The sequence below is a fragment of the Varroa jacobsoni genome, unplaced genomic scaffold (assembly GCF_002532875.2).
Source record: "Varroa jacobsoni isolate VJ856 unplaced genomic scaffold, vjacob_1.0 contig02489, whole genome shotgun sequence".
NCBI lineage: Eukaryota > Metazoa > Arthropoda > Arachnida > Mesostigmata > Varroidae > Varroa > Varroa jacobsoni.
Genome location: NW_019214825.1, coordinates 38,071 through 52,081, shown reverse-complemented (window position 1 = coordinate 52,081; position 14,011 = coordinate 38,071). Strand labels below are relative to the sequence as shown.

General features: G+C 39.7%; 1 protein-coding gene across 2 annotated transcripts; it reads right to left on the bottom strand.

Moving 5' to 3' along the window:
- Positions 1-410: 410 nt before the first annotated feature.
- Positions 411-13,905, bottom strand: LOC111272520 (uncharacterized). Of its 2 annotated transcripts, none has more exons than XM_022854020.2 (12): positions 13,685-13,905; positions 11,289-12,046; positions 10,887-11,079; positions 8,472-8,598; positions 6,987-7,047; positions 5,988-6,103; positions 5,437-5,541; positions 3,317-3,403; positions 2,933-3,007; positions 2,328-2,602; positions 1,441-1,620; positions 411-1,260 (listed from the first exon to the last, which is right to left on the bottom strand). In XM_022854020.2, coding segments are annotated over exons 1-12 (2,454 nt in total). In that variant the 5' UTR covers positions 13,687-13,905; the 3' UTR covers positions 411-785. The 2 variants fall into 2 exon arrangements, with proteins under 2 accessions (XP_022709755.1, XP_086829457.1); XM_086973331.1 differs by having other exon boundaries at positions 11,289-12,049; positions 13,685-13,894.
- Positions 13,906-14,011: the final 106 nt, after the last annotated feature.

Sequence of the window (14,011 nt, the reverse complement as noted above, 5' to 3'; positions counted from 1 at the left end):
GAGAGAGAGAGAGAGAGGAGAGAGAGAGGGAGAGAGAGTTTAAGGCTAATAAACAATCTGACTGAAAATGTACGTGCGTGCATGCATACATATATAAACTCCGTGAAAAAATTAAAATGTTTCAGCAACGCCCTAGCGACGTCCCGGCGATGATCCAGTTAAGAAATGCAGCTTTGAAGTGTAAAGCTCGATTTAAAAAAAGATGTTTGTTATTAATGTTCTATATTTGGGGCTGTTTATCGAATATCAAAAATGGACAAGGCTCGTACACGTAAATATTTTTGTTGTCCTAACGAGTTACTTTAGCTCGTGCATGAAAAAACGTGTATATATATACGTATTGAATAGATGATCGAATATTATACGGCCTCCATAGATGTATACTGCTACAAATTAGAGAACGCGGTAAAATCTCTACACCTTGATTTTATAACAAACTAACACCTTGGATTTATTTGTAAAAGGATACATTTCTTACATTTAGTTGGTTCTTACCCGTTGAAATATCCCAAAAAATATTCATTTCACTAGTACCGTGTAATTATCAGGGATTTCTAACACAATCAGTTCCTTCTGTGGTTAACGTCTCTTATACCAACGCTGTAACGTTTGCCTCAACGTGACGTTTATGCGTTATAAAATGCCATGGTGTCATAATAAAATCAAGCGTATGATTTGTTTGTATGATATCAAGCAATTTTCTACAATAAAAAAATCGTTTGCATTCGATTTTATTGAACGTATTAAAAAATGACTAGTAGGTCGTCACCCATCATCGACAGCCGCTAATAATCAGGTTTCGGTTCGAGTTCAGTGAAAGCAAGTTTCCGAAGTTCGCCCGTCGAATCAGCTCCATAATGATGTAGGTTTCGGCCTCGGAAGCGTGCCCACTGCTCAGGGTTACCCACAGCGGGCACAGCTCCTGTTGGGGGTGACTTGCACAATTTCAGTGCTGATTTTTCTCGTTCATCTTGTATAAAATGACTCGAATTGTTCCACGGTTCCAGACGCGACCTACGTGCCTGGACGAGCCGGGGACAGGACCATTGGGATGCATAGTCTTCCGACTGCTTATCCGTCTGAGGCCTGTCCAGGTCGTAAGATCTTTCATCCCTTGAACAATACTCGCAGAAGTATTCCATAGAAGGATGTTCTCTGGTACTACTGTTTTCGTACGAGGGTCGATTTGTCAGTCGGCCGTTGGTTGCGGTTGACTTGTTGATGCAGCCACGTGTAGTAATGGTTTTCGCCACATCAATACTGCAAGAAGTATTCCACCACAAACGTAAGATGACGTCAGAAATAGTTTACATTGTCATGAGAAACCGTTATATTACAACCCATTGAAGAGTACCATAGCTAAGTGGTTAACAAAATACCGGAGATGCGATCAGCGAAAGCCGAAGATGGGTCATTGATTGTAAACGATCTTTTTCTTACTCAGCTAGACTGAATTGTCTTGGAATAGATTGGCTGGTAAATGTTGATATCGTCCCTCCTGAGCTTTGTGACGTTGCACTCCTCACGCTGCCGTCCTTGGATGGATTGTGGACCTCGACTACGACCTGCATAGGCGCACTAACTGCAGCTCCGTCGTTGCTCGTCCCGACCCGAATCGACCTATAATCATTTGATGCAAAACGTCTAATTTATCCCAATTTACCTAACTATATGACAAAGCTGTCAATGTCCTTTGAAGCTGAATTACTTGAATTTAATTAATGAGTAAGCAGTGCGCAATACCATTGATTTTATCGGAGGCGATCAAAACGTGAATTCTATTATTTTTCGTTTAATGAATACGGCTTCGATAAGGTGGGGACTGCCTTATTGACGATGTTTTCAAAAGAAATAAGGTCCATAGCAAATGCAGTGTTCAATATTGACTGAAAGCGATATGAGCGGACCTATATTTGTGCAATAGAATTACTGAAAGAATCATAAGATTTTTCTTGAGCATAGGATTACTGTGTTAGAATAGAATCAAGTAATGCATTGTATATAAAACTTAAAGGCACAGAGGTAATACAAGAAACGAAGCCGGCTTTGTAATGACTCTATCACCTTTCTGGAATAATTTTTCCAAAAATTGTTAAAAAATAAAAAAAAATATGCCAATTCGAACATATTAATGATTCGACTACCTCTTGCTCAGCATATACATTTGTTTGTTGGAACTTATATAATATAAATCGGCAATAATACAATATGTAAACAAACAGCTGTCTTTCATTATATTGTGATTGTCCTCATAGAGCGTCCGTCAGATGTTATCTATTATTGCTTAAATGCTACCGAACTAAGCAGGGTAAATTTGGGAAACCCACCCCAACGTGGTTTGGGCTGTGGGCCCATTTTTTTCGGATCGTAAATGGTCGGCATAGTTCAACTCGGAGGCGAAGACGCCGCCGTTCTTCGAATGATGAGAAGCCTTTTCGTGATTTCGATATGAAGTATCTTTTCTAGTATCTTTATGCTGGCGTTGCGAAATTTCCACATTCGAAGCTCGCAATTCATCCAAGACTACAGAGTAACGATCTTCCAACGAGAGCTGTCCAGTTTCCGTAACCCCCAGCCGGGTTATTGGGTGAGATTTGGCGCCCTTTAATTAAAATGATTGAATGGCATTGTTGGAACAGAAGCACTTTTGTAGAAGCTGTTAACAGGGCGTGATCAACACGGAAAGTTGCAACGCGATGGCTTTTAAGCAATGATGATAAACCAAACATAGTAAATTATGTTTCAAATTCATGTTTATCAGTTTATATTACGAGAGACTTCAAATCGTAAATCCGATGTAAGTACATTTCAAGCAGTGTGTATTTTTTGCAGGAAACGTTTATTTCGTTAGAGAGTTTTACGGAGAAATACATATAACACAGATTTTGTGAAGCTAAAGCAAACATTTAATGTTTGCGGTAAATAACCGTACCGACACACATGGGCCTCTTCGGGGCAGCCAGATCAATTTCTTGTAACGTCGCCATGCGATTGAAATGTTTATAACCTGAAAGAATTCAACTTTAATTAAAGTCCACTACCTAGCACTACTATCTTTACAAACTGAATTTCTCTTTAATAAAAAAATAGTGTTTCATGAATCTCCGAGGTGGCGTTTTTCCCTTGAAGGAATAAACGAAAAATCGCTGTTTTTGGACTCTGTCGGGCACAGTAAATAAAAACAACGTATACTTCAGGCAGCGCTAACACATTCTATCAGCTAAACACTGTGACATAATCTTTCATGATAAACATTCCAGTATAATCAAATGATCGACCAGTTCGGTACGATACGTTAGTAAAATGATCAACTTACCCTGACTATAATTAACGTCAGCAACAATGATGAAAAGTACAACATCACCAAGAGCTTTTTACCTTCAAAGAGTTCTGTAACGTCATTCTGCAGACGCAATTTTAATGTAAGAGTCAGTCATTCATCAAAATCTCATGTCAATTGACGACGTTACCCTACGACGCAAAAAAGCAACCATGTACAACGGGTTTACATTATCCGGAAAAAAAAAAGTATAAATATATCCAGGGTCCTGTCAGGCGCAGGGCAAAATCTATGCGAAAAGCTGCCCGATATTATGGTATCTAAACAAACGCCGAAAATAAGCGAGGCGTAAGCGGCATTAAGTTTAAGGCAACACTTCCTCAAAATAGTTTTACGAAATGGCTCCATGTTCTGAACTGCGTTTGTACAGAAAGTTGCCGAACCTGGAAAAAAAACACTATTTATGTTCAGCACAAGAGATAGCGGTGAGAATAAGAAGCACCCAGATCCCTAGTACAAAAACGTGAATGGTTATTTAAAAATCGTTTTTTTTCTTTTAAATTTTTCTAATGCTAAATCGAAATCAAATTCTTTTACGTTTGTCGAAACTCAAAGCAGTAGTTTTCAGCTTCGCCGTATACAGCTCGTGCGTAATTAAAGCGTAATAATTAAACAGGAAGGATAACTAAGAACTGGGCCTTGTCGAGGTTTTTAGCTATGTTCCGAGCGTTCCTAGGGCAATTACATGTATGGCATAACTTACACGAGATAAAAACACGGAAAAAGGTATGTTTAGGTCCTGGAGGACTTAATTAATCATGTATGCAGGAATTAGGCCCACAAAAGGGCAATTAGCCCGTAGCGAAGTTTTAAATTTAGTAGTTTGTAGTTATCAAGCAGGTCAAACAGCAATTTCAGGAATTTTCGTACTTTGTTTCGTGCAAATTAGTTTATTAATTGATTTCAACAGTGGCGCAGTGTTTACATTTTAGCTGGGTCCGTTAGTAACAGTTTTTCTTACGTTCGAACCATGGGATCGGAAGAAGTCCTACGGTACCTTTTTTACAGTTGTCCCGCTTGGCAACTACAGCTAGAAGAACCGGGATTATGTTCTACCGGGAAAAATGGCTTTAACTTTTTACAGCTGCCGCAAATCCTAATATAAACCGCGGGATATACAGAAGGGAATACAAAAGGATGGGAGTGAAAAGCTGTGGCGATAGACTGAAGTATTTTCTGCTATGTAAGTATTAGACACTACCAGCTCAGGAGGCTTCAGGACAGTTAATCATAACATCGTCTTGTATGATCCATGTATTCTAAAGAGGGCGGTTTTAAGGGTAGAAAGGCCGATTTCGTAGTAACTTGGCAAACGTGTCATCACTAACAGCTTGTACATAAACCCCGAACCATAAAGAAACCTCGAAACCATAAAGTGCAAGAAAGCGTAATTTCTGCACGAGGTAGGTATTGAACACGAGCAATTTAAAACGAGAAGTAGAAGTTTGAAGGTGGGCCTACGAACGGATTATCTTCGTCAATAGCTTCTCCATTCAATTTAAAGTATCCGGGACACAGGATCATACAATCAAAACATATTCATTGTCCGGCGATAATTGTCAAAAGGCCCCATTAATTTGTCGTATTACGTTTGGCCTGATTCTGTTCAAACCGACGTTGTGTGTCACAAGTGTGGGGCTTTATCTTCAGAGAAATAACTTGACTTGGCCGACGGCACCTGTTTGAGATCTAACCTCTCAGCTTGCATCATCTATATCTGCTGTCCTGTTAATACCATTACCTCGATCAGTGTCGCAACGATCAGCCACAGTGGTACTTGTAGCTTGATAATGGATTTCTGAAATTAATTAATTTACGTGGGGCGGAGAAGTCGTGGGAGTCACAACGCTAACAATCCATATTTAAATCCGCATTTGACTTTCTAATAGAAATCGATCGCTTACTTATATCCGTTATGGGTAGAAAAAAAATATACTATCTATTCCTCCGATATATTTAGATCAGCCTACAGGCAACAGTATCGGGTCGGAAGTGTTAGGGCTGAGACGTCTAACCGTTAACCTAACGACAAAGTTATGTGTATTGACGTGGGTCAATGTTAAATGTTCGCTTTCTAACTTGTCAGTGTGACCTACCTGTCGTAGCTCCTGTGTGAGAAAAAGAATGATTCCCGCGGTAAAAACGATTGAAATTGATATCTGGATAGATATCCAGAAAATCATCGAATTTATATGTCCTTTCTGAAAGGGATTAGGAAAAGCAACTATTTGTTAGGATTAACGAAGTAAGTACGAAAACGTTCCGATTTCGACGTAACAAACTGATGCACGCTGCTCTGTTTACGTTGCCTACGTGGTTGATTTAACGAGATCTTGTCGGTGCTGTCATATTAACCATATCAGAGATTTCTGAACACGATAACAATATTAGGAATAAAAAAACAAATTACAAGCTTCTGCAAATCCAGTCTATCATCAACAGGCGTTGCGAGCTTTAGGTTTGAACTGTATTAATGTCTGCGTTTAACTTTGAACGTAAACGGTAACTTTAAACGTTTTTTCATGCTATATATATACATGTTAAATCACGATGAAACGTATAAAAATAATCCAATTTCATTGAACATTTTTGCAAAGTACCTAAAAAATAGCTAACAATACCTTTATAAGTTACTTTATTTACCAACCTTATTAGCTAGGAGGAAAACTCCACTGGAAACGAAGGAGAGACTATGAATGGTCAGATATGTATACATTGTATAATCCTTATAATTCCTTTCAGTATTACCGGCATCGGTGGCAACTTGAAAACGATATAAAAAGAGAAGAAGTCGTACGCGATCTTTTGTTAGTGTTCGAAACAAATTTAATAACTTCACGGTTTCCACACCCGATTTATACCATCGGATTAATTGGCTGACATTTATTAGATATCGAGATAGATTTGCGGCCTAAACAAATTCAGGCATTGGGGTCATAGCGTTATTATAATCTGTGGTTCCTCTAGAAAATACAGTGATAATAGAATTTGCGGCCTTGTACTAGTAAAACTCTAATTGTTTATCTCTACACAAATGCTAAGAACAGCACAAATTTACCAAGTGACTTTTGTATCTATCTACATTAACGATCATCTAAGAGATATAAGCCTAGGAAATTCGTTCTTGGAATCAAATCACGACATGTTACCAGTGTATATTTATACATGTCATGTAATGCTTTAACTTATGTCTCTGTCCTGCTGTCACGAAACAGGACAAACGAATAGGCTTGTCGAAGGAAATATGCAACAATCGCGGTTCAGAACAAGGACAAATTTCACAGCAGTACCCCAGAATTCCAAATTAGGCTGACAATTTGTCTCTGCACTCAATAGGAACCAGCCTACTTGCTTTACAGCTATAAATCCGGTAAACAGATATGGGCTTTGTCGTTGCCTTTTTTCAGTCTCACATAACCCAGTTGCTTTTTTGTCGTTTCTATAGAGATTTACTGAATTTTACATCTCGTATTCTATCACACGACCATCGCTAGAAACATTTTGGAACGTGAAACAATCTTTGCGCGGAAATGTATTAGGAAATAACGAGCTCATCAAAGCGCATGGCTAAAGGGTGCCGAGCAGCGCCCTCAGTAGGGCAAAGTTCAAATAATACTAAACTTTTTCAAAGAATATCTTTACTTACTGTAGTCTTTTCTATTATACAGAATGAAAGCTCCGCCGAGTATCCCACAAAGTGCGTCGAGCTGAAAATGCAATCGATTTTTATAGTCTCGTTTTGAAAATACCCTCCAAAAAAGAACCATTTCAATACACTGCTCTATAGCAAAAAAGTATACTAATAGTAAAATAGATTTAAAAAAAAAACGCTGCTATATATCAATTGCTACATATGAAAATATGTCAGATCTGAAATCAGAAAATCGTCAAATACTGTCCTATCTCTAGAACGCGCTCTGGCATTCAACGTTCAGAGTCAAACGATTTCGTTCTAAAGGATATCTCTCTGACCATTTTCGCGTAGTTCTCGAGGGGTTCTGACAAGATACAATCCAACATGCGGCAGATTGGCAGGATGCCCCATATGGTTGGTAAAAGGTTAACCATTTGACAAAATATACTCCTTTGCTAAATTCTTATTCTGTGTTGGATAAACATACAGATCCGTTTTTTTGTTTCAAGGCGAAACTTTATGTATGAGTGACGCAGAGACTGTTCGACACAGATCATCGACTAGTGCCTATTTGTTTGTGTGATTCCGAGCTGAAGTTAGCGAGTTGTATTTTAAATCGGAAGAAAACCCAGAACGAGAATTTCTTTTTGTGGATAGAGAGGCGTCGGTCCAGACTATCTATGAGATATCACGCCTGTATGAGCCCTCGGCGACTACCAAACACAGGATTCAGCCAATAAAAGTCTTCGAATTCAGAGGCCTGCCGCGACCCGGACGGCCACCAGTGATCCTTATGTCATCTCTGCTTGACATATGCCAATCAAGGCGAGTCGATTTATTATCTTTCCATGCCGCTATACGCGCCCCGTTCATCCATCTTAATGCCTACCTTTCTGCATCATTTTTAAACAAAATGTATTGGAGTACGGTCAACATTTGACTGCCAAAAATATAAATCAGCGTATTGCGTGTGGTACAAAGTGGTGACCGTGGATACCCTTATTGTTTAAATGCAATTGACCATATGGGGCGATAGTTAAGAAAAGGTGGAGATCCTCAAATAATTGCTTCATTACAGGATAACGGTAATTGCGATCGCACCCTATATTGAACCTGCTCGATGAAAATCTTTCAGACTATTTAATAAACTTAAAAAAAAATCAAAGGTCGTTGTTCAGTTGAGACGCTGCTTGTCAAAACACTGCGCAAAAAGAAGCTCAATTAGGAAACAATCTGTTACTGTCCCGTGAAACGTTCTTGTTCGTTAATTAGCTGGAAAGCATTGGCATAAATCTAATATTTAGAGAAAAAAAAAATAGAGCTCGTTTCGATTTAGGGAAGTATTGCGGCCGTCTTATCGGCGAACGACTACCACCAGCCCAAGGTATATGAATCTGACGATTGTTAAACAGAGATATCTATTTATATGACAATAATTTTAAAGTTATTGACCCAATTACTGAAGAAACGATACAAATAGAATATCGATGATCTTACAGCAGAGATGATTGCGGCAACGTAAGCGGCTGCTCGTAATAGGCTAGGTTCTTCCATCACAAAGTCCGCTGCGAGTTTCGACTCTCTGGCGTTTAATATTGTGCCGGCACGCCTGACAGTAACAGACCTTCAATACGTAAATAAAACCGGTAAGATCGATCAAAGGATGTGCTCTTGTCGTATGCAAGCTGAGACTAACATGAAGAAGGTAACCTTTAATTGAAAACTTTCTGTTATTACAAGTAAAACTGTGCTTCAGATAACTTACGGAGGATACTTTAAAAGTTAAGACCGACTATTTCGACTTAGTTTCGTTTCGTAGATTTTTTGACAACGTTTCGTATGTTGTAACAACAAATGAGATTGTTCTAAACCACTAAATCCGTCGGGGTTATTTGTGTCACATGAACCACGTTTCATTGAGTGCTCTAAAAACTGATATTTATGTTTCACTGAATTTTGCAACATGTTCCAGCCATGTTTGTAATTTTACCATAGGTAATTGCTAGAACGAGAACGAACTAAAAATACATCAATGGGAACGCGAGCATTTTGAGCCTGTTGATATGCTAGCAATATTTGACCTATTCAAAGTGAACTTAGTAGAGCGTTCAAAATAGTCTGAATCATGCCCAGAAATACATATTACCTGGGAAGCCCTATGAATGCTCGACCGTTAGAATCGATTGAACCGAGCATTTGTCATTACGCTATGATGTCCATGTAACCTACAACTAATTTATAGCAAATATACTGAACCCAATGGTTGGCGCCATCCGCAGAGAACCAGCCGCTTTACGTCCATAATTTTTTTGCAGGCCGATATCAACTGAAAAAAGACAACTATAATAATCAACGAATGGAATCCCTACGACGGTAGATAATCACACAGCGTATAGGAAAATCAGCCCGATTTATTCAGCCAATTGAAGCTGGTCCTGCGGCCGCTGTTAGATAATATGTCCTGCCCGACCTGGCACCGTTTATTGCTAGTGCGTGGAAGATCTTGGTTTTAAATGTTTGCATTGATTTAAATTAATCCATCGAAGGAAATCAATATCGTTCAAGATTGTCGATATTAAATATTTACTTATATTGTTTACTTAATAATAATTGCAATAGTTAATAATTTTTTTTATTCGAAGTGTTTCGGCGTTTCGTTCTCAGTGAGCGCCTAGGATAGAATGGATCGGTGAGTTATGATTTTGTGTGAAAGTAAATGACAGCTATCCGGACGCGGTCCTATGAAGTCGGTATGCCCCAAGGCACCGCTCATCCAATCCGTGTGAGCCCCTGCTGAGCGGTGTAGCGAACGTGTAACCTATGTACTATAGTCGTAGTAGATACTGATCGAATTAATTAGTACTGCTAGGTTAGTGTGTTACGCACGGCAAAAAATTGATTTCTTCTTTGTACTACAAGCAAAGAAATGATTCAATAGCGGAACAGATTATGTCTGAAATTATGTCCAGCGGGAGGTTACATAACGTCCACAGGACACATCACAGACGCACTATTGTAGCGGCGTTAAATAGGCCTACCCATAAACTTATATGATATCAATTTGGGCCTGGATATTATAGCTCTGAGTTTTTTCGGTTCTACCCCCTTGTTCGTCTATAGTTTAATTCAAAAACATTGATTGATTGCAATCATTTAAGAAGCGATTCGACGTTTTTACTGCAAGCCAAAACAAAAATCAAACTAAATATTTCAAGTATCCATAAAGAAGGTAAAATATATCGTTCATCTTTTCGGTTCTCAGCTATTTTAATAGGTTCTGAAAGGAACGTGGCTATACAAGACCCAATCGGAGATGGATGCAACTGAAATAATTTGCGGAACTTGATAGTTAGAGTAAGTGCGAGCGCCAAGGCCCAGTATTTCGTTGTACTTGTCGATAGTTAGAAATTGGCTATTGCAGTAATAGCTATATGGTTATACCAAAACGCACAGGAAGACGAGGCTTTCTTGGGTACTTGCAACTTTAATAGCATTTATCAACTGAGAAAAAGTCGCCTACATCTGGCCAACGTTAAAGTAACGGTAAAGTTACGTTGCCTTAACGTAACGATCCCAACGAGCGAATAAGCACTGCTTTTTTTGTCCATGCTTTGAGGAGGCGGTATATATGTATCTGTGTGTGTGTGTGTGTGTGTGTGTGTGTGTGTTTGGGGTGACAACAGTAACATAGTTTTCATTAAATAAATCGGCTGTTCAGTTTTCCTAGCCCTTTCCTTCTGAATGTTATGACGACCCTCCAACTGTCATGGGGTTTGTTTTAAAACTTTCTGGAGGCTTTCACCCCTCTTTAATCAAGGATAGGTTGTTCCTATGCAAAATTATCTACACATACAAAGGGCCCGCCTATGGCTACGCCTATATGAATAAAACGTATTTTTTTTTGCGAAATACCTGTTTAAGGAGTTTTGGTTAGGTTGATCTTCATTCTTCTGAGGGTCCGACTTATTGTAGGATGTGTCCCGCGAAGCTGTTGGCCTAACTGGGTAGGAGCCCGAAGCACGCGAATGGCCACTGCTGTATTTCGTGTCATACATTAACTGATTTTTTTTTTTCGACCCTTCCGATTTTTCGTCCTTCTTGGATTCTAAGAAATACAAGCAAGCATTAGAACCGTATCTTAAGACCCATATGGCCTTAGCTGTGCAAGAGTTTTCCAAAAAATTGAACCGTGAACGAGCAAGCTACTACTGTCGCACAAGCTTACGAACGATATACACCAATGCATAGTTGATTAAAAAAGAAGTCATTGTATATCGTCCCGCAAAGCTCTGTAGGACATTGCAACTTACTTACTTGATCCTTGCAATTCTACTGAAACGCCTCCTTCTACATCATCTTTAGACTTCTTTAACTTTTTCTGCGAGCCTTCATTATTGACACGATTACCATCCTGGCTACGATCCTTGTCCTTGGACTTTTGGCTGTAGGTTTGCCGCAGTTCCTCTGTTAACACACCAGCTTTTTGTAGAGGTTCCATTTCGAACTGCTGCTTAGATTTATCGCCGTCATCCTTTAAGCGGCAACCTTTCGAGGTTACTCGTCTTAGGCTGTAATCCTCACACAATTTGGTATCTAGGTAATTGTGCTTTTTATATGTCTTACCGCGTTTTTCTGCGCTTTTTGCTTCGTGATGAGCTCCTCGATTACCATTTTCGTTACGCGCACAATTTCTGTTGGTGTTTTCATATTGTTCATTGTCATGTTTGCAGTCGGTTGCTTCATACGAATCTTTCCCCGAATGACGCTCAAACGACTGCTCCCAATTCTCATATTGGTTTCGTTCGCTTCCACGATCTTTCATCTCGTTTGACTTCGCATCCTTGTACCGTCGCGACCTTGACATTAGATCGCGATTGTATGAGTCGTCTCGCGAGGGCTCCCGCGTAGTATCTGAGTGTCGTTGATATAAGCGTCTGTTTTCATCGACGTTTCTGCCTCCGCTCCTGGTTCTATCGGAACGGGTTCCTGTCAGACCCGAGGACCGGGTATCTCCAGAGATGTCTGAAGGCTGCGACGAAATCGACGGTGGATGCGAGCGATGTGTTAAAGGCCTGCTATAATGTAGGTTAGGACATAGAGCTCTTAGAATGTGACCATCAAAAGGAACAAACGCTTATCTAGGAAAGGGTACAACTAAATAAAATGTCGATTTTCGTGTGCTTTAGATAAACAGAGAATTCAGATAAACCTGAAACAAATATATGTAAATACTTATAATCGCTGCAATACGCGTTGGCTTTTTGATGTTTGGGTTGCCCATTAACAAACATCTTTACTCCGCACGGGTCGGCCCACTGAACCGGGTTATGACGATTACAATTTAAATATGGAGTTCGGTATTTTTGGTGGTGCTTGCGTTACACAGTGTGTTACATTGCTTGTATAAATCAAAATGATCCCATTCAAGTGATGGCCTACATTTAGGAACGACCTATCTAGTAGGAACACTAGCCGATTCGGAATATGTCTAAGGTGAGAAGTAGGAGCAGACGTATAAATCTAAATCACTAGCTTTTCCTCAGTAGAAAATTTCGTTGACAGAAACTAGGCCGATACGTGGTGTTGTTCAGGCGCGAACTTGAGTGGACCCTTACATGCCGTCAACGATAGATAAGCTGATTGACACTAATCCCAAGAAAGCGTTTATAGCCATTTGATTAATCTCTGAATTTGGCATAGCAAAGTCGGGTAATTCCTTAAGGTCAGAATCGAGCAATTTTTTGTGGGTACCATAAACAGAATAGAACAAACGAACGACATAAAAAAGTTGACACCCTTCATTTTGTAGAGACTAGATTTCAAATAGCCCAGAAGACTTTGCATATTTGAAAACCTCCAACAACCAGGCGTCAAACTAATCATAGGAATAATTTAAGGCTACTATAGAAAATTTTTCCAATGACATTTCTCCTATTATTGCGAAGTAAAGATTCTACTTGAAGTTTTCTGTTCATTAGCAAGATAGCTGAAAGGACCGAGAACTGAAAGTTTAACTTGTCCGGTTTATAGTACGCTGTCCAAATCTAACCTTAACATTCAGTTCCCTCTAAACAGGTACGCTAAACGCACGTACGTCTGTTTAGCATGAGAATGTGTGGATGCTTTAGATTGCCGTGCTTTCAAAGACTCATCAACCCTTAAACTTTAACGATCTTAATTCTAGCAATTTAGCATTGCGTGTAACTTCTGCGACTTTCCGATGCATTGAATTGCAACAAAGACAAACGCGCTAAGGATCATGGATAGTGAGAGATACACTGAAGAGTTACTTCGGCAGATCTTGAAGTGACCTCGAAAGACTACGAGGTAATTTTATACTAACTAGTTACTCTGTAATTCGAACGCCTTACAGTTAGTGACATAAAAAACAAACATGGCAAAGCGGAAACAAACAACTTCACCGCCACTCCCTACTGTTCTATCGTTTAATAACTTTTTACAGATGGTTAACTAAAAGCTCCGTTGGCATTGTGGGCAGCAGCATGTTACTATATGAATTTAGTATATGTCTCAAAAATTATAGCGTAGCACAGAAGCGCGCCAATTTCAAGACTTGACCCATTTCTCGAATGAGCTTCCTCAGCATTTTTCGGCAGAACAACTTATTTCCTATCGTGCAATACCTAATAGTTCCACCCTGAGGCTCTCCGTTACTTGCACATTTCTCTATCTACGCTAGATTTACGTACATCTTGTTGATCAGGGTTTGATTAACGTGACCGATGTCAACAATTCACGGAGCTGGCAGTAGTGTTTTTGCCGATTTCTTGTACTAACTCGCAGTTCACAGATCCTTGGGCAAAATATCTGCAATGCAAATGTGCGCTGATACACTAGTCACAACGTGTATTCGTTTCATGGTATTTTCGCTGCTTGGCAGGCACCCGCGCCTCATCTCCGTGTCACGAGACGGACATTCTGCCGGCAGCGCTTTACTGCGTTGTCTTGTAACAGCCACTGGCGAGGTAAAGCGCCGCCTCGTCCAGCAGTAGGGCGAGTCAGCGATTCGCGCGATC